Below are 20558 nucleotides of genomic sequence, written 5' to 3'. Positions count from 1 at the left end.
ATTATCTTTTTTTTTTAAAATTGTACACATGTCAGCTTCTCCTTAAATTTTTTCCCGCCTAAACTTTTTTTTTCTCTTCCAATTTTCTTTATTTATTTTATTTTTTATTTATTTTGGAAAAGCTAAATATTGATTGTAAAATACTTTTATCTTAAGTTACATATAGCTAATCTTAAGGAAAACAAATATTAACCCTATATATATGTGATTACTCCGTCTAATTACAAATTTCACTGAATTTTGTTGTAAAATTGATATGACTTGAAAATGCATGGATGATTTTACAGTAGTCGTTTGAAAAATGACTACCATATTATTTTAATAGTATACAATATGATTGGTTTATTTTTTTTCACCTTATAAAATGGTCACAATTAGTCTTATTATATCAACTGTGCATACATATTTTTTGAAAATTTAAATCCAACATATAATAATTTTTTTCGAGAAACTATAAAATAAGAGTAAAAATTACATAAATGCAACTAAAAATTTGATAAATCAAAAAAATGTTGATAATACTATTTTATACCTAAAATAAAGTGAAATAATTAATTATAAAAAAAAAAATAAATCAATTATAAACTTTATAATCATGAAAACATTATGATATTCATATTCAAATGACTAATATAAAATTTTCAAAAATACATATATGCAATAATAAATTCTTTTTATTATATCCGTGCATCACATGGGAGTAATAATAATAATAATAATAATAATACGCTCTACCCCATTGAAACACACTCAACGTTCTCCATTGAAGCGTTCTCCGTTGAATCTAATACTTGTATGATTGTATCCCCCATTGAAGCAGCTTCTGAGGTAAGTTGTTTATTTTTGTTATCATCATATCAATTTCACAATCTAATTTTATTGTCAGTGCATTAAGTTTAGGGTTCGAAAATCTCAACTATTGATTCTAAATTCTAAGATAACCAGCGATTATTTTACCAGAAAAGAAAATTATGAGCTTAATTTGATTATTGATCCCTAAAATCATGTGATTTTCGAGATAATTAAATCAAATTTTGTTGCGAAGGCATTGCACAACCCTTTAATGTTAGGATTCAACTATGAAATTTTGCAGGCTTTTGTTTATAACCTTTTAATGTTAAGATGGAATTATGAAAAGGGCTTAGTCTCCCTGGTATAGCATTTAATTAGTGTTATGAAATTGCGAAATGAAAAATGATGAGCTTAAAGAAAACGAAACCAAGCCAATGGCAATGCAACTTAATTATACACCTTATTCATTTACGGCAATTCATGTATTGTCTTTTTTTTTCCCTTTCCTGATTTTCGACCGTATCCTAATCCTGAAAATGTTGGAAATGTTTCTGATTAGGGTCTGGTGAAACAATTCTTATGGAGTGTGTGGTTCAGGGGATAATTGAGACCCAGGTAAACTTTTTTTCCCAATCTAATGTTTGTTCATGTTTAAATGTTTCCTGTAGTTAATCTTAACCTACATGACTTTGCAATCTGTTGCTATTTATTTATTTTTTGTGTCTGCATTTGTTTTCTCATAGCCTATAATGCAACAGGATGAGGCTAATACTTCCTCTGCGCTTGATAATTTTCACACTTCTTTTTTGGTTTTATAATTTGCCCACTTCTATATTGATGCTTCTCTTGTTAATATAATGTCGATTTCATCAACTGCGTGTTGCTTCAATAATATGTGGTCCTTGCCATGTTTATAATTGAGACTCATATTCTGAACACTAATATTATATTTGCAGGCAGTGCCGCACCTTTAGAAGTAGAAGTTAACAAGCAATTTTTTAGGAGGATCCCTTATAATTTGCAGTATCAGCCATACCCTAGAGTTAAAAGAGCAATCTAACTATACTTATATATTAAAAAGCGTTCCTAAAACAGAATGTGTTCCACGTGTCACCTTTTTTAAGTTCGACATGTCAGCAATATGCGCTGCATGTGATTATAAATATGACATGTCACTTTCACATGTATTAGGTTTACATCTAAAAAATGCTTATAACAATACCTGAACTCAAGACCAACAAGTGTTAAGTTAAGAGTCTTACCATCTTAGCCATTTATTAATTGTGTATTTTTATCTAACAAAATTATAGTTAACTTAGATAAGTTAATTTGTGTCTTATTATATTATTTGTTTTCATTATGTAATGATTGAGTTCGACAACTAAAAACTGTTTATAGCAAGACTTAAACTCAAAACCAACAAGTCTTACTATCTAAACAGTCGAATTTGATTAGCAATTTAAACAAGTACAAACTAGCAACCCGGGGCATCGCCCGGGTTACACACTAGTTAAATAATTAAAACAGGCTAATGCACCTACATCTATCTTTTCTTTGTGTCCTTGAATCTGTTGGCTTGTAGAAAGACGTAGGTTGAGCACAATAATAACATAAATATTGCTCTCCTTTCGAGTACAAACACAGGCTTACAAAGAATGGGACTACTAATATCTTTATCTAACACACCAATAACAACAGCAGCAGCAAAGTCTTAGACTCTTAGTCCCAAAATGATTTGGGGATATCTCGAATACACCAACTTAGAAAAATGCATGTCCTCTTATGGAGATGAAAAGGCATTTTACTCTCCTTGGAATCCCTTTCTTCCACCTCATTTTCTCATCTTCAAAACCTGAAGGTAGTTTTGGATATGTATAACTGCTTATACACAACGAAAAAGTGTTTTTTTATCCTCAAAAATTTCCTCCTTGGTTTGAAGATCTTTTTAGGTACACCCAATGCTATTCTCTTGCTTATTTGTTCATTTGGAGCCCTCCAAATGAACAAAAAAATCCTTAAGTGAGAGAAAATGAGCCCTAGTAAGAAAGCTTCTCAAGGGGCACATGCTCTTTTTCCTTTATTTTTGTTGTTTTCAATTTCATTTTGTTCCTTCGGGGGGAAAAAAAAATTCATTTGTTGACTTAGAAAGCTACAGACTTCAAGCAAAGAAATGCTTGATGCATTCTGCCTCATGCTTTAGTTTTGGTGGCATGTGGTGTAAACCAATTAAACTTTGCTACACCAATCTTGGTGGTTGGCTCAATTAGAGCTCCTCAAACCTCATGCTCTGGTACCTTTCTTTGAAGCCAAGTGTACAACAAATCCTCGTGATTTTTTTGCTGCTTAGGCCTTTATCCCAAAAAAAAGCATTGTTTAATTTTGAAAATTCAAATTCACTATTCTATTCTCTCTCTCCCACTCTCTCTTTACCTCTACTTCTCTATGCCCTTGGTGACCTGACTGATTTAGTAACCATTTTTGGAGTTTTATCTTAATGTATCTTGGTATTTCATATTTTCACGTTAAGCAACACCTAATTTCACTTATTTTTTTAACTTTCTTTCCTCGCTACTTTCCTCTGATTGCCTTAGCTCCACTCTTATTTTTTAATGCCTTCGTCCTACTTATTAAGTGATTTTTTTTTTTATTTTTTTTTATTTTTTTTATTTTGGCCATTGTTCATTTACATTGACTTCTTACAAAAATTCTCGAGTCAGTGAAACCGATTACTACATGGATGATCACACGTGTATAATCCTGTTTTCAACACATAGTATTCTGTAATGTTAAGTTTAGAGATAAAAGCTGGGATGTTTAACGAGGGTTACATGCTTACAGTTCGTATTCTAACTCTATCACATAAGCAGAACACTTAATAAATGAAGACTGTGTTGGACTATAAGTATAGAAATCAAATTCTAGGAGTGCTTAAGGTAAACAAGTAGCATCTAGTTTTATTTTCTCTCCTGCTGGGTACTTTCCAAGTCTGCTGTGATGTTTTTCAATACAGAATTCATGTATGGGCAAGGACAACAATCATATCCTTGAAGACGGGGAGAAGAAAATTTGAGGGAAAATTGGAGCAAAGCTCATGATAAGCTCATATTTATGGTGCTGAAAATATGTTGCTACTCTATCCTAATCACAATTTTGCCGCTGTCATCAAAACAAATTTTGTGACATCAATGTTGGTAGATCATTCAAAGCTTGCTGTCTCTTTTATAATTATGAGAGAATTACATAATTTTCTTCCTCTTTCATGACCATATTGTGGCTATAATTGGCTGCACATGTAACTTTTTTTGATAATCATTTGACTCTTCTCCTTGCTGTATGTGGCTGTGGAGAAAATCATTTTCTGCCACCTTTTCTTAATGGTGTAATAAGTTAAAAAAGGATTATATCACTTCCTATACTTCATCCAGCTTATAGTGCAGTTGGGCTTTAATTCTTGTTCAGCTACTTTTTGTGTGCTTATACAGTTGTACCTACTTAAAACTTTGCCTTGTGATCGACAAAAATGGCTAAGCAGAAAAACCTTCCTTCATGCTTTTGGAAATTGCCTTAGAATGTTAGACAAACGACACTCCTGTGGCTGCTTAAAATAGAGTAACAGATGGCAAAATTGTAGTATTTATGGCATTTTCCCTTACATCATGTATGAACCATTGATCCTACTAGAGCAAATCCTTAGAAAGATAGCTAGGTGGAAAATAATATCCTAAGATTTCTAACTCTTGAACAATGAAATTCTAAACTCCAAAAAATAATTCTTCTCCCTTAAAACCAGAATATAATCATCTTTAATCCCTTATCACTAAAGTTCTTAATTATATAGGTAGTTAGCCAGGGGGATGCATCTTTTTTCCCTCTTTATTGTGTTTTGTACTTATGAACTTAAGGATTGCTTTTTCACCTAAAAGGTAATTCAATGGAATTGATAGAATATCTTACTCATGGCTTCTTAATTTCTTATAGATAAAATTTGGATTTTTTAAGGTGTAATTCACTCAAACTCATACTATTTGAATTCACTTTTTAACATATCTGCCTTTGCTACAGCATGTGGAAGCACTAGAAATTCTTCTTCAGGGGCTTTGTGGAGTCAATAAGGAGCGGTTAAGGATTCATGAGTTGTGCTTAAAAAGTAGCCCAAACCTTGGTAATTTGTTATTCTCTCTCTGTTTGGATATCTAGAGTAATTTTGGTGTAGTATTGTTTGTTCTTTGCTGTAGATTGCAATTTAATAATCCTGTTGAAACTTTTGTATCTTAAAATAGAAGGCCTTTCTTAGTTCATTTCATCCCAGATAATAATATGTGATAAATCTTTTTTAGCCTTTTTTTTGGGATGAATAAAATAAGTTTAATTTGGGCTTTGTTCTTTTAACTTGAAATTCACTAAACCTCTTTGGTCTGATTTAAACTTATGGAGCTTTCTTTTTTTTTTTTTTTTTTTTTTTATTTTTTATTTTTTTTTTTTTTTTAAATTTTTTATTTTGCTAAATTTTGGTGGTGAATTGAACTTAGGTAGCTCTGACAACTTATTTTTAAATGTGAAAAGATCAAAGCCGTAAAATCCATAGCTTACAAGACTAAGCTACTAGCTACATAAATGCATATACACCAAACAACTAAGCTTTAGAGGGTTAGAATTAGGGATTGTGAGGGCTTGCCTTATAGGAACAATGTCTCTTAATAATTGTCATTGCAACCCACACCTGAATCACCAGATCTAACTAAGCTACTCAAGAGTTACAATGAAGATCAACTTCTCTCCAAGAACTCCAGTAACTTCTTGTGCTTGTGCTGAATCCTTGCTAATAAGAATTGAACAAAGGTTAAAAACCCTATACTTTAACTCTGTAACTGGTTGCAGTTTTGCCATGTTCTGAAAAGTACTACTTTTCCTCTTATTCACTACCTTCTTCAATCCTCTTGAGCCATCAAAAGGCTTAAATAAGAATCACCGTGGAATATAAATTATAATATCTACTTGTAGTTACTCTGGCAGTCATCTGACAAAATTTGTTTGAAAGGGAAGTCTACACATAACCTACTGAAGAAGGCTCATTTGAAGGTGTCAAAGCCCATATAAATACTAACCTTAGTGAAAAGTGGAGGGGAGCTTGATTTTGCGTGGTCTTTGACTCATTCGATTGAGCATCAATCAGAGATGAGTAGCTTTTAGCTTCTGCTTTTCACCTTCTTTTGTTCAGTGACCCTTGCTTCTGTTTTTTTATTTATGCTGCTCAATATAATTTCTCTTTTTAAGTTCACTAAAATACTACAGTAAGTTTTGGATCTGCTCCCTTCTTGGCTCTACAACCAGCCTATTTAACTTTTCTAAGTCTGAATATTCATAATTCTGAAATTTCCTTTGAATGACTGCAAAAGAGTCCTGCTAATTCTGAAATTTCCTTTGAAAGACTGCAAAAGAGTCCTGCTTTGCCATTTTTGAGAATTTTTGGTAGGATTTTGATTGGAGATGTTCTTCAGCTGTTTTGTATCTGGAGGGGTTCAAATTCAAATCCATATAAGGTCATCCTTGAGGTCTTTTAGAGGCCTTATGCCCTTACACCCTTCATTAACAAATAGAGGGTCGTTTAATTTGCAGAGCAATCAATTTGATATGTATTACTATTTAAAAAAAAAAAAAAAAAAAAAAAAAAACCTATTTACTAGTAAACATGTCTTAGATTTCCAGGACAAGTCAAGGGCTCTTAAAGTTGAGTTCACACCTCTACACAAGGGAAAAAAAAAATACACACTTAGATATTGCAATGCTTGGTTCTGAATTACTTCTGAAGTATCATATCAAATTCACAGTATTTTGACAGAAAGGAAAAGAAAGTCACATACTTTTCAAAACTCTTTTGGCAAGGTTATCCATCTTGACCTGATAGTGGAGAGAGGTTCCCTAAAATTGTTAGACAAATGAAAACTAGTAAAAAAAATTTGCGTGTTCTTCATGGTGTTTTGACAAATAGTAGGTAGCTCTATGTCTCCTATATGTATCTTCTTGATCTTTTTGTCAGTTGTGATGATTTGAGAGTGTAGGATTATGTTCTTAGAGTAGGAACTTATTCCTACTTCTAGTGCCTTTACTACATGTAGCAACATTAAATCTGCTTCCTACAATTGTCAGACCCCTGCTATACCTTCATCCTCTTTTCTACCATCCTGCAACGACCATAGATATTTTTTGATGAGTTGGAATAAACCAATGTGCCAGCAAGAGTTTCCTTCACCACTAGACTTATTATATGGGAAACTGAACCTGTTGCTTAATGCAAAACCTACTGTCAATTAAAAAGCTCTTAAAGTGTGACATAAGTTTTAGATCAGCATAAGACAATGTGCTCTCTGCTCACCAATCATATCACACACCCAGTCCTCAAATTTTTAATAAGCTGGCTTGATTTCAAGTCCCACCATGAGTCCATGATTGACTAAGCCCATACCCACATCTATGAATCTACGTCCTCATGTAAGACCGTTTATGAAACAGCCCACACTTGTCTTATTACGCCTTCAGTAATAAAGTAATTAAACATGCTAATTATCTGTATAATTGCAAGAAAATCATCCACATTAATTTGGAAAATGGGAACTAATCGAGAGCAAGTACTTATGCCTTTTTGTGAATAGGACTTTTATGAAGAGCAGCATCTATTTTGTTCTTTAGTGCTATATCAAAATTACTTTCTTCTTCAACCATTATTTTGTTACCTTTATTTAGGGTCTGCTAGCTCCATCATTTACCACTAGAAAACTGTTGCTTGTGTGCTGCAGATTGCACTAGCTATTATCTCTATAACCATCAGCATTTACTCTCTCTCTCTCTCTCTCTCTCTATATATATATATATGACTTTCATTTCATTCAAAAAGCTTTGTTTGAATGTGTTTGACTTTCATTTGAATCATTTATCTTTGTTGAATGCATTTGATTTTCATGTTTTTCACTTTCATTTGATTCAAAAAGTTGTTTGCATATATATATATATATATATATATATATATATGTGGTTTTTTTTTTTTTTTTGTGGACCCACAGCTCTCAAGTAATGTTTTATAGATCGCTTTTACAAGGATTAGCTGCACAACTTTAGTTTTGGGCTTTCACTTTATAAATCACTTGGGATTGTTGCCTGACTAGTGCCTAAGGAATTGTTTATATCCTTCCAATGCTTTGAAGAATTACTAAATTTTGCACCATTTGATGCTTCAGGGGGTTACTAAATTTTCCATCTTTTATGGACACACCCATGCACATTTCTATGAAGGAATTCTTTTCAGTATATTGCTTACCACCTTTCTGTGTTAGAGATGAAACCAGCGATCAATTAGTACAAGAATCTTAGTAGTTCAAGTATACAAAATCTGTCTGGAGAGGTTCAATAGCTTGCTTGATAGCTGATAGCAAAGCATGGTTATGATTTATGACGATAAGGAAAACAGTGAAACTTAAACAGCTCTCAATTTAGTCTCATGACTCGCACCTGAAGGGTGGAGCATTTTTAAGCTTCTGTATTCTAATTAGAGGAAATTACAGCGAGTTTCTCAAGATAAAATGAAGCTTAAAATTCTACTTGAATACATCCAATCTGCTTTGTTGGAAAATTGTGGAACGAACTGAATTAAGGTTTATGATAGGATATTCATCTTGGAATTGCGGAAATGACCAGAGAATTAGGCTCTTTTTAATATACTGTAAAGAATATTATAAAGAGCTACTCCTTTAGTCATTACTTTTTGAAGTGCAGAGTATTATTATGTCTCTTCAATGAATAGTCAAGAGCCATGGTGATCTGAAGTTGAAAAACTTTTGCACACTATAAGTATTCTTCTCTCAGCTACAATGTTCTTTCCATGGGCAAAACTCTTATTTATTTACATATATTTCGAAGTCTTCCATGTAGTAGATGTTACATAAGGATGCCAAGAGTGTTGATTTGAGGTTTAGTTAGGAACAATGTGGGGGAACCTTTTCTTGGGTGGTCAGGTGGTTGAAGACTTCGAGCTACTTTTCTCGGTGTTATGACTCGTCTAAGAAGTGTAATTGCTTAGCACCCAATGCATGTATACTTCATATTATTTTAAAAAACAGAAATTATAAAAATTAGGTATGTTTTTACAAAATTAATAAATGTTTTTATTCTTAAAATTATCCATGATCACTTGTCCATGTACCAAACATTTACCTAATCCAAGCCTCTCCATCCCAATTAGACACTTGGACATGGCCATATTGGTCTTTTGAACAATTCTTTCTAAGTTGTTTTCTAATAAAGTCATACTACTTCTGTTTTAATCCGTTTCATGTTGTTCTGCACACTTTTGCTCTTCTTTTTTACTGCTTTACCCTTCGTCCTCTTACCGCACAATTTTATACCATTCTGCTCACTCCTAGTTTGGGCACCTTTTTCTTACAACCACTCACCTTTTTATATTCTCTCTCTGCTTTATCTATCTTTTTCTTACACTACCTACCTTTTTACACACACTCTCCATTTCTTAATTATTGTGCAAACAGTTTATAATAAGAACATTATGAAACGGAGGATAATATCATACATATCGGCTGTTGGCGGGAAATACACAATGTTGTTCTCTTTAGAGAGCTCAGGAGATTACAAATCTGTTGTGTATTGCCAACATTTTCATTGCCTCTTGTAGTATCCGGCTTTTCTATCCATTTCTACTTAGCTTTCCCTCTTCCATATTTCTGAGGGTTAGGAACCTTACTACAACTGTCAAATTCCATCTTCAGCCAATAAATTCTACCAACAAGAGCTTCAATTCTCAACTCCTTTTGGATCAATCGATTTCAACATTCAACCGGCTCCCTTGCTGATAAAACATGTGTTTCTTTCATGGTCCTTCATCAGCTTATTATCTTCCCTGTATTGATTCTTATTTCTTACTATCATATTATCTCAATAACATAAACCTGAGCTAAAATTCAACTCAAAATCTCACGTCTGTGTTTGCATTTTTGGAATTATTGTTTGATTAGATAGAAATGAACTAGGAGAAAATATAGGCAACAAATGATTGTATTAGCTTAATCAGCAAAATTAAACTAATTACAACCTCCCTGTTCCTCACATTCGAGAGGTGAGAAATGATCTCTGTCTCTCTCTGTCTGTCTGTCTCTCTCTCTCTCTCTCTCTCTCTCTCTCTACAGTGTTGCCTTTTGTTCTTACATCATAACAGACTCCCTTAAACTGCGCTGACACTTGCACCATTCTACATGCAATTTAAAAACTCTCTTGAGTTATTCCCCTAAATTACCTTTTCTCCTCCTGCTGTAGGTATTTGGTATGGGTGGTTTTGGCTGATTCCTTGCATTTTACTAGAATTTATGTGTGTTGTACTTCAGTAGATTAGATATATTGAACCAGTAATTGCAATTAATTTGCAGGATTTGTGTCTTCTGAGGTTCGACTTGTATGTGATCTGGAGCAGCCTGAACCTACTTGGTATGCAAAAATAGCTCTTCTATAACATTGTTTACTTTACGCTTTATCCTAGGTTACAAAGGATGTGTAATATGCAGGCTTGTTCGTCATGTTGGTGGTGCAATGAGAGGTGCTGGCGCTGAACAGATTTCTGTTCTGGTGCGGACCATGGTAGAAAGCAAAGCTAGCAAGAATGCCCTGCGCTTGGTTTATGCACTTGGCTATAAATTGGATCATGAGTTGTTGCGGGTGGGTTTTTCCTTCCATTTCCATAGGGGTGCTCAAATCACTGTTACTGTCTCGTCAGTTAATAAGTTATCAAAGTTGCATGCGGTTGATGACGGTGATCCAGTCACACCAGGCATACAATTAGTTGAAGTAACTGCTCCTGCTACATCTGATAATTATGGTGAAGTTGTGACTGCTGTCTCTTCCTTCTGTGAATACCTTGCCCCGTAAGCCCTGCTGTGCTCCTGAACTTTAAAATTTAACCTGCTAAGTAAGTTCTAGCTTGAAGCTGTGAATGACATTTCCTTGTTTTATGTTGTGGAACAATTGCAGGCTGCTGCATTTATCAAAACCTGGTGTATCTACTGGGGTAGTCCCAACTGCTGCTGCTGCTGCTGCATCTCTGATGTCTGATGGTGGAGGCACAACTGTGTAGCTTCTGCTGAGCTGGGAGGTATGAACAATGTAGTCTTGGTTTAAATATTTGTGAGGTTTACAGAAGTGACAATTCTTTATAGTTTATTTAGTTTGAAGGTGATTGTTTCTTTTCTTCCAACATAATTTTCTTTTATAGCCGTTTCTGTCACATTAATTTTAATGCCTGATATTTTCCTCAAAAAAATTTTAATGCCTGATATAGTGATAATTCCTAACAAGAGATTCAATCATCTGATGACCTCTGCATTGACAAATTCCTGTCCTCCAGCTTCCTTTTTTTTTTTTTTTTTTTTTTTTGACCTTAGTCTGCTGCTGGCTCATATTAAGCTCTCTCTTTGGTATAATGGACTTTAATTGTGTTCCTAGGATGCATGGGCACTCTGAGTAGGGTGTCACATTTCACCTCAGTCAGCTGCTGGCTCATATTAAGCTCTTTCTTTGGTATAATGGACTTTGATTGTGACAACTGTGTTGATATCGTTCATTGAACGTTTTCCATTAGCATCTGTCTTGATAAACTTATTTTTCCACTGCTTGAGATGTATTAATGTTTTATTCTTTCAAAATTTTTATTTTATGCCATTCTCAAACCTCTCTTTCTATATATACTTATACTTCGTATTGCTCTATGAGAATGCTTCAGATCATTTTCTCTGACAATAGATTGATCTGGTAAAGTAAAATGCCAGCAAGGTAGTTGTATATTCTTTAGTGCCATCCCATTACTAAACATAGGTTTTTCCATATTGTGTTTGTGTGCTAGTGTGTTTATCAATATTCATGTATAAGTAGACATTTTCTCACTTTCCTACTCATACATTAGATTTGTCTTCAATATGGGATGGCACTATGGCAGTTTGCAATTATACAATAATTTTTGAAATTTCACTTCTCATTTAAATCCTGACTTACCTGTGTTCCAATGATGACCACTGATTGTACTACCTTAATTTAGTTTTTGAATGCTGATTCAAAATATTTTTGTTTGCGCTGTGTACGCTACATTTAGATATTACAGACGTGGAAAGGTGACCACAAGTCCAACCATAATTGAGAATAATATGATCATCAATCCTGTGAAGTTCACAATGAGCGCTTCTTGGGTTCGCTGAAGCTTCAAGAAGGTGAACTTTTCCACCAAACCCATAACAGCAGTACATATTGCTAGAAGAAATATGACTATGCCTCCAAATACATGCCATGGTGCTACTGCTGCTCTGGCTGTTGATTTAGAATGCGGAAATGCAAATGTGATGAAAGAGAATATCCACTGAAAAACCATTTAAACAAAAGCTCTGGCCAATTTCCAAGTTGTAATGCATATGCTAAAAATTAAGTTTTATTATATCATTCTCTATTTATATATACGAAGTATATGAATTTCAGATGGTAAAAAAGAATAGCAGTTCACCTGTAAACCATACAGGCATATGGTGCTTATACTGAGCCATGAATGAAACGTATAGAGGTGCGGTATTGATAGCTCTTGATGAAACTTGAAAACTGCATATATTCCCACTATACCAGTGATAAGAGCTACTAGATGCAGCATCAAATGCACTTTCTTTTGTGTCCTTTTTGCTCCTGGGATTGTCTTGTATGCCATGATAGCTATTTTGCAATTTTAAGAATTAGCAGCATCACTCACTAGCGTTGTTCTTTTACTCTCTTCATACAAAATTAATTGTCGCATTGTCTCTACCACTTTACGTGTTTTGTTTAAAAATTTAACTAAATGTCAGTATATTTTAAGAAATGTGTAGTGTTTTCAAATATCCTAAAATAGAATATGCAACTATTGTTTTTTTTTTTGGAAGAGAGTATTATTATCCAACTGAATTGTGCACTTGTCACCTGTTTATCACCCACATGTTTTATATTATTGTGAAACACAAACTTGGTGGGTTGCCTGCTCTATAAACTTTGCACAAATATTGCAACATACGAAGTATGAACTTATACACGAATAACGCATTTTTCTATTATGATCTACTATATAAAGTAGCAATGAACAATCTTGTTAAATTTGTTTCACTATATACTTTCAACCTATCAAAATTTTCATAAATTTGTAAAAGTAATAAAATTTAAGATATATCCATATGCTCTACATTAGATGATAGATAGTATTTCTATTATCTATTGCTATTGTTTGAAAAACTAGATGCGAAAGAGCAATGCAATGCAGAGGAAGATTTAGTTATCATCATGATAAACAAAAATAGTTTTCTAGTGGCATTTTTGTAGTATATAAATCAACAAAAAATACAAATCAACGTGACATTTTCGTAAATAAATTAATATTTGTGGACCTTACATTTAATGAAAAGTTGTTGATTAATTTACAAAAATTGTCACTAGGTAAACAACTTTTTTCATTATTATTATTATCACGACGATAAACTTGTATTTCCTTATTGCAGAATTGATTTAACTTCACATTTGTCTCCAACATATAAATATGGACTTAAAAGAAACTTGTATAAAAGTAGTTGGGAGTGAAGAAAGCAAGCTACAATGGAGTGGACTTACCTTCTCCTCCTATCACGATGACCCCAATGACCATTAGAAGCGGGTGTATCTGCAAGCAGAATTTGATATGCAATGCTTTAAAAGTACGAAGACAAATCCAACAAAATATCACCGTGACTATGCTTTATCATGTGTATAGATGCAGGATTATGGAGTGGAGGGACGGTCCATCTCTCCCAAGAGTGACCTGGGTTTGATCCTCATGTACTCCACCCCACCCCCCGGTATTTTACCGTGTTAAAAAATCATTAGTATAAATGACTAAAATAAAGGAAATAAATGAATAGTGGAAAAATAGACGTGTTCATAAAATAAACGGAGGAGATACGGTAGGTAATATGCTGAGGACTAATAGAATAGGAAGGGACTTACATTGAAAATTTGCGGTTTGATGTGAGACCTAAAAGCAAGGCCTTCCCTGAAGTGTAAAAGCCAAACAAGTACCAAGGTAGTCATGGCCACAGCCAATAAGTGGGCAAACATGGTAGTTAGACGCGACGAAGCTCGTGTGATAGCCATAAGAAACTACCTAGCTTGCAATGGAGATGCAAAGAAAGATATCAACAAGGAGCTGATAATAAAAGGATAAAAGTTGGAAATTTCTTTAAGTTAATTTGTGGTGGCAGCAAATATCATATCACATTCACTTGGTTAAGGTTTGCTTCTCGTTTGTTACATGTCACTTTCCAGAATTAATATAAATCTAACTTCGGACAAACCAACTTTGTTAAATTAAATTTGAATAGTAGTACTAGTATGAAACCAAATTTCAGCTTTTAAATTTGGTGGGTACATTACGACCGTAGGTTACTATTAATTGGGGGATACGAGTAATATTTGGGCAATGCACCAATACCCTCTAATCTAATATATCAATATTAAAACAAAACATGATGTCATCAGATCTTTCTCAAATTGTACACATATCACTCTACATGAATTTTTTTTCCGCCAAGTTGCTATAATGATGTCGTTATTTTTTTTTAAGGAAATTTTATTAGAAAAAACCTTTATAACAACTTTTTTGTTGGGAAAAACCTTATAAAAGTTTTTTGGCACGGAGAAACCAGATTGTAAAATATTTTTGTTGAAGACAGCCAAGGGTGACAATCAGGCATTGACTGGGGCTTTTCCGGCATTGACTCTAACTCTCTCGTTTTAATTTTTCCCTTTTTTCTTCTAATTTCCCTTATCCTTCTCTCTCCTCTATTCTCTTTTCTCTGTCATTGAACTGAAGATCTTGAAAGGGCATGGTTTTTGATTTCTTGCAAAAATAGTGTTCGGCAAATATATTCGACCAAGGATACAATGACAGAGGTGTTTAATTGTTGCCCAGTTCATCTTATTTGCAGGTATGTGAAAATTTAGGGTTTTATTTCCCCTTTCTTAATTTGCGCTAATTGTTTTTATTTATCTCAATTATGTAGCATTCATGACTCCATTGAAGGATATCAGATGTGCTTGTGGTTTTCCTGTTGCAAAGAGGACATCTTAGACCCACGACAATCCTGGTAGGAAATTCATAGCATGCAAGTTTTACAACCATGAAACTAGGCAAAGGGGTTGCGATAAATTTGAGTGGGTTGATGAAGGTATTGTTGATTGGCAGAGAGATGTAACTAATGTCCTGGTAGCAGAGAAGCACATGCTTGGTACTGATCTTAGCATTATAAGAGCAAGGCTGGCATGTGTTGAGCATGAGAAGGACAAACTAGCCAAAGAAGTTGAGAAGCTGAACAACAAAATTTGGAGAAGGAGCACTGCAGCTAGGTTGAAAAAGGGGGATGGGGTTAAGTATGGGTATATAATTTTTGTGTGTGTTATTGTATCCGTTGTTGTGAGTTTCATATTTGTGAAACTCTTTGGCTAGAATCAGTTAGTATTTGAGTAAGTTAGTTAGGTAGTTATTAGTTAAGTTCATTATATGTACTTTGCAATGTACTTACTCGATCAGAATTATTAGAAAATGAAATGAAAGTTGCATTTTATCCAAATAAATTATGTGTTTTAATTGGTATGTTACATATGATAACATAAGCAAAACACAACTGGCTATATCAACAAAATAAGCGCTACTTAAAAGATGCTAAATATATGCAATGCCTTACAGACAAGGACTTAGTTCACAAAAGTATATCACAAAAGAAGCTAGCCAAACTTAAATAAGTTCATGTAGCAAGATACAGAGCAATTGGCATACAATTCATGGATAACTACTATGAGTAGGTTGTTCTTGGGACTATGTTAGTGTTAGCTGTCTAGTTACAGAGGCTGAAGTCTGTGATGCTTGACCAGGTTGAGATTGGTTTACCAGTCCTTTCCTCTTCCTACATCTAGGCTTGTTTGTGACCGTCTTTTTTTTGTCTTGGTGCAGCAGCAGGGACATGACCCTTCTCCTTTCTTGTAAGAGCAACAGTAGCAACTCTCTTCCCCATTCTCTGAGTAGTGGAAGGGAGCTCTGGCTTGAGGAGCTGTGACAAAAGCAGCAACTTGTGGATCAAGAGAGGTGGTAACCTCAGTTGGTGCAGCCTGAGAACCTGAGACCTTAGGAAAAGCATCAACATTTCTTCCCTTTCCCTTAGGCACTTTTTGCATTATTAGGTTGAAGCATTATTTAGTCTTGTAATGACCAAGACCACCACATCTTCCACACCTATTTTGCTTCTTTGCCCTTTTCACATTTTTTCTTTCTTGATCTTCCCCAGGTTCCTTTACTCTCTTCTTGTTACTAGGCCTACTAGGCATAACTCTATGTGGAGGGGGCAATAGTTTTGGGTAAGGTGTCACTTCCCATTGGGACTGTCCTAGCATGGCTCTAAAGGCAGGGGCATAAGTTTAGGCATATGTTTGCACACGCTATGTAGGTTGGATGTGGTCTTCATAGTTTAACCTTCTAAGTCGGATGCATGCTAGTGCATGCCAACAAGGTATACCCATAAGAGTCTCTAACAGCCACATGTCTTATTCTCTAAATTGACCACAAAAGTGTCATCTTCATGATCAACCTCAAATTCATTTAGGTTAGCTTGATTATTAATTCTCATAGCAGTAGCTTCTTTCAAACCCCTATACACCATTTTCACAACACTAGGCACTATGACACCCTCAAAATGTTTTAACCCCTCCTTTTTTGCAAGACACCTTTGCATAACATACCTCCTAATCCACTCCATTAGTTGCAGAATAGGTTTAGACCTAGCCTCTCTTTATACATTATTAAAACTCTCACAACAATTATTAAGAAGCATACCCGATTTACTAGTAGAAGTAAAAGCATGCCTAGACCAGTGCATATCTGGGATCTCACTTAAGTACTTGAATGCATCTTTACCTACTGTTGTCAACAAGATACCAGGGTATGGATCTCTAAGGTGAGCCCCATCTGCACCGAGGATTGGTCTGCACCCAGCCATGAACCCCTCCTTACAAGCATGTAAGCAAATGTACAACCTCTTAAATAGAGGTGGTGGATTATCCCTGTAACCTTCACCTTTGCAGTAGAACCTGGGTTGTATTTCATGATTGTTGCAAGATAATCCCAAAGCCTACTATACTCCAAGTTTCCATCTCCAAAAATCATTTTAAAGGCCTTGGCTCTAGCATATTATGCCATGTAATACCCTATCTCAACCCCAATCTCTCTTCTTGCTCTTTTCATAAAAGCTTGAAGCTTCATAGAAGGATCATTCCCCCAGTCCTCTCGATATCTTTCTGCCAAATATTGTGAGGAAATCTTGGTGTAATGAATCTGATGGCTGCATATGTGCCTTAATCTAAACTCTTAATCTGCCATGTATGTTCATCTTTCAACTTACAAGCATACACCTTGAATATGCACTTCCTCCCGTCTTTACACTTACACTCTAGAACCCTAGCCTTCTTTCAAGGACAACTACATCTCTTTGCACAAAAAACAGTGACTGTAGTCCTTGTTTTGGGTGTTTTTGTCCCTCGGGAGAGTTACGTCACAAAGACTTGTCCGGCTCGAGTTGTACCTGCAAAAACACGGAGACTCCGGGAGGTGGAGCTCTGCCTCCGACGAACAAGTTAGTAACTTGAAGAGGAGTAAAAAGTGCGGAAATTTAGGTGGAGATCTGCTTGAATTCCAAGCTCAGGTGTTCTCTGATGTAAGAGAATTAGGGTGTAATAAATGATTGTAGATGTCCCCAAAATGGGGGAATATCTCCCTATTTATAGGGTCGTTGGGAAATGTGCCCCTCCCTAGGTCATTCTGACCTAGGACAAATGGGCTGCGCCGCAAAGATGCGGATTTTGGGGAATTGGGCCTTTGAAGGTTGCCTTTCAGAGAGAACATCTGGGACCGCCACGTGTCAGTTAGGGATTGATCTGGGGTGACCTGCCAGCCCTTGATACGTGGCACTCCCTCATTGATCCAGGTGTTAAGGGTAAAAATACCCCATACATTTGCCCCTCACAGGGGTGACGTGGCAGGCCACGTGGCGCCTATGACACGCGTCCCCCCAGGAGGGGTGAACAGTAAAAATAGCTAGTAATTAATGAGGGGTGTGACGGGGATGCCCCCGTTTCACCCTTCTATAAATAGAGTTTTACCCCCCCCCCCCTTTTCTCTCACTATTTTTCTTTGTTTTGACTTTCTAGAGAGAGAAAGAGAGATTTTAGAGAGAGATTCTCTGATTCCGGTTGCGTTCATTTCTTTGATGTCACCCGGTCACCGACTGTTGCGGTTTTCAGATCTTTTTAGAGCTTAAAGTAAGGTAACCGCCTGTACCCTCTTTCAGCTTTTTCTTCATTTCCGTCTGTATACATTCTTTTTTCCGTCTGTATACATTTTTCTTCAAAAAAAAAAAATGGACTCTCCATCCACACACAGGGCACTGCCTAGGACATTCAGCCGATCTCTTGGTACGACTGAGTCTAGAACCGGGGGTGCCTTTTCTAGACAGTTGAAACTGCTTTGCTCATCCCCGAATTCCTCGCTCTCTGTGTCTGTGCAGGACACAATGGCAAGATTTAAGCAAACGGTTGTACGACACAGACGGCGGCGCGCTAGGGAAGTGCCCGCATATGAGGTTATTAGGGATGAGGACTATGAGGGTCCGGATGAGCAGGAAAGTTCTCAGGAGGGTACCCCCTCCACCTCAAATAGCAATTGTACTGAGGAGGCAGACGGTGAGAATGTCGCCTCCTCTTCTGAGCAAGAAAATGAATCTGGCGGAAAAGCCGCTGAGAGGACAGAAGCCGAGGCATCCGGCTCTTACCAAGAAGACCTTGCTGCTGATTACAAGCAGCCGGCCAAAGCTGCCGCTCTCCCCGATCCTAAAAAGATAAGGATGCTGCCGGGATATATTTCATTGTTGGAAAGTGGCTTCGAGGCCTTTAAAGAGCAACATCCCTTTGGAAGGGGATGGGATATCATCGTCCCGCCTGTTAACGCAGTGATGGCTTGGGACGATACCATTGAGAACGCAGACAACTACTTAGTCTGCTACGAGGCGGTGATAAAAGCCGGCCTCTGCTTCCCCCTTCACAGAGGAATAAGAAAATTTTTGAAGGGGTATGACTTGGGGGTTTGGCAACTCACCCCAAACTCTTGGGTCAACATTCTGAGCTACATCGCCGCCTGCGAGTTTTAGAATATTGAGCCCAGCTTCACCGTCTTTGCTCACATGCATTACCCTAGCAAGGCCCCAGGCGGGTATGGGGCGTGGTATACTCTGTCCACGCTCCCGGAATATTTGATGTGCTTGGACAAGGTGTCCAAGTGGACTGGGTGGAAGGAGAAGTTTTACCTAATCTCCTCCCCTACTTTAAGGCACAATCAGACACTGCGCCGGTACAACAAAGAGCCGGCTCCTCTGGGCAGAAAATGAGCCCTTCCCACGCTTTCTACTAAGGCTGGGGAACAAATAATAGAGTCGGAGTTTTTCAAAACCACAACTGAGCCCTTGGGGGATGGGTCTCACATAGTTGTGCCAAAAAACTAGATCCCCCATCTGGATTTTTTCAAGGACGAGAGATTTTTGTTCGCTTGTGGGTTAAGCACCATGTTTCCCAAGGGTAGATATACTTATTCATCCGGCAATTTCCGACTGTGTTTATGTAATTCAATTCTTTCAACTGTTTTGTTCTAACTTTCTTTTTGCTCTTTGTAGATGAAGCAAGGAAAATGGTTGATGCTGAAAAAACGCCGGATAAGTCCGCCGCTCAGCTCCGCAAGGAGCAAATCTTGGCCCGGAAGCAGCCGTTGAGGCTAAGGAGGCTAAGAAAGGCGAGGTAAGACCGTCTGCCCTGCATTATCTTCTTTGAACTTACTTTAAGGTTTCTCACCGGCTGTTGACTTATTTTTCCTTTTCTTTGCAGGGCTCCGCCAAGGTCCTTCCTCGCTCCATTGGCAAGGTCATAAAGAGGCCTGGGGACGAACAGATCAAAGCTCCGGCTACCAAAGCCGCTAAGAAGAATCCGTCCACCTCTACCTCCTCTGCCAAGGAGCGTCCCACAACTGAGGGCAAGTCCCCCGCAGTTCTGAAGACTCTGAGTGAAAACTCAAAGTTAAGTGGGAAGAAAAAGCTGGATGCCTCTCATGCATCGAAGAGTGGCGAGCCACTCGATGCTGCAGGTGGTGCTGCAGCGACTGGGGAGGGCGAGACGACAAAGCCCCAGGCCCAAGGTAAGATGCAAATTGAGATTCCTTGGCCACTTGACTTCATGAGAGTCAAGACAAAGGTCGACCCTTCCGGGGGCTCATTTAGCAGCCGGCAAAGAATGAATGCCAACTATACTGCCACTCTCTCACCAAGTACTTCTTTTGGTGCAGATGCTACATCCGGACCCCCTAATATGGTAGGCTTTGCCAAGAGGATGGTGAGGACCCTCACCTAGTCGGAGAAGAACTCCGTGCCTGAACGGTAGGAGGTAGACTTCGACCGGATCATGGGTCAGCTGGCGGAGGTAAGTTGATCTTAACTTAACACTTAGTCTTTTCTTTTCTTTAATTTTGCTAAGTACTTATCTTTTCCGGATGACCCCTTACAGGTGATGCTGAGAGTGGATGGGCTCCGAGTCCCCTTCAGGCGGAAACAAGATGAGCTAAATGACGCCAAACAGAGGGCCAAACAAAACCT

At 36.8% G+C, this 20558-nt stretch overlaps 2 protein-coding genes across 3 annotated transcripts; one reads left to right on the top strand and one right to left on the bottom strand.

Moving 5' to 3' along the window:
• The first annotated feature begins 731 nt into the window (after positions 1-731).
• On the top strand, positions 732-12405 carry LOC145586304 (mediator of RNA polymerase II transcription subunit 18-like). The gene is made up of 7 exons (XM_081643090.1): positions 732-828; positions 1352-1407; positions 4855-4954; positions 10221-10278; positions 10356-10712; positions 10819-10939; positions 11933-12405. The coding sequence occupies exons 2-6, from the start codon at positions 1372-1374 to the stop codon at positions 10919-10921; spliced, it is 654 nt and encodes a 217-aa protein (XP_081499216.1). The 5' UTR covers positions 732-828; positions 1352-1371; the 3' UTR covers positions 10922-10939; positions 11933-12405.
• On the bottom strand, positions 11719-14142 carry LOC145586305 (putative ascorbate-specific transmembrane electron transporter 1). Of its 2 annotated transcripts, none has more exons than XM_081643092.1 (4): positions 13828-14142; positions 13456-13504; positions 12335-12534; positions 11719-12144 (listed from the first exon to the last, which is right to left on the bottom strand). In XM_081643092.1, exons 1-4 carry the CDS (start codon positions 13972-13974, stop codon positions 12130-12132), a joined length of 411 nt encoding a protein of 136 aa, XP_081499218.1. In that variant the 5' UTR covers positions 13975-14142; the 3' UTR covers positions 11719-12129. The 2 variants fall into 2 exon arrangements, with proteins under 2 accessions (XP_081499218.1, XP_081499217.1); XM_081643091.1 differs by having other exon boundaries at positions 11719-12193; positions 13828-14132.
• Between the last annotated feature and the right edge of the window lie 6416 nt (positions 14143-20558).

This window comes from Chenopodium album, chromosome 16 (genome assembly GCF_948465745.1).
Source record: "Chenopodium album chromosome 16, dcCheAlbu1.1, whole genome shotgun sequence".
Taxonomy (NCBI): Eukaryota; Viridiplantae; Streptophyta; class Magnoliopsida; order Caryophyllales; family Amaranthaceae; genus Chenopodium; species Chenopodium album.
The sequence above is the reverse complement of the archived record's forward strand: the minus strand, read 5'-3'. Positions and strand labels throughout refer to the sequence as shown.

What these genes read in the sequence shown, in the direction of transcription:
- LOC145586304 (XM_081643090.1), top strand. Translation starts at nt 1,372, where the DNA reads ATGGAGTGTGTGGTTCAGGGGATAATTGAGACCCAG. An exon ending in GAGCAGCCTGAACCTACTTG is followed by an intron (nt 10,279 to 10,355) that starts GTATGCAAAAAT and finishes TGTAATATGCAG; the next exon opens with GCTTGTTCGTCATGTTGGTG. An exon ending in TTCTGTGAATACCTTGCCCC is followed by an intron (nt 10,713 to 10,818) that starts GTAAGCCCTGCT and finishes GAACAATTGCAG; the next exon opens with GCTGCTGCATTTATCAAAAC.
- LOC145586305 (XM_081643091.1), bottom strand. Translation starts at nt 13,974, where the DNA reads ATGGCTATCACACGAGCTTCGTCGCGTCTAACTACCATGTTTGCCCAC. An exon ending in TCAAACCGCAAATTTTCAAT is followed by an intron (nt 13,505 to 13,827) that starts GTAAGTCCCTTC and finishes TTCTGCTTGCAG; the next exon opens with ATACACCCGCTTCTAATGGT. An exon ending in CATCGTGATAGGAGGAGAAG is followed by an intron (nt 12,535 to 13,455) that starts GTAAGTCCACTC and finishes ATTGCAAAATAG; the next exon opens with CTATCATGGCATACAAGACA.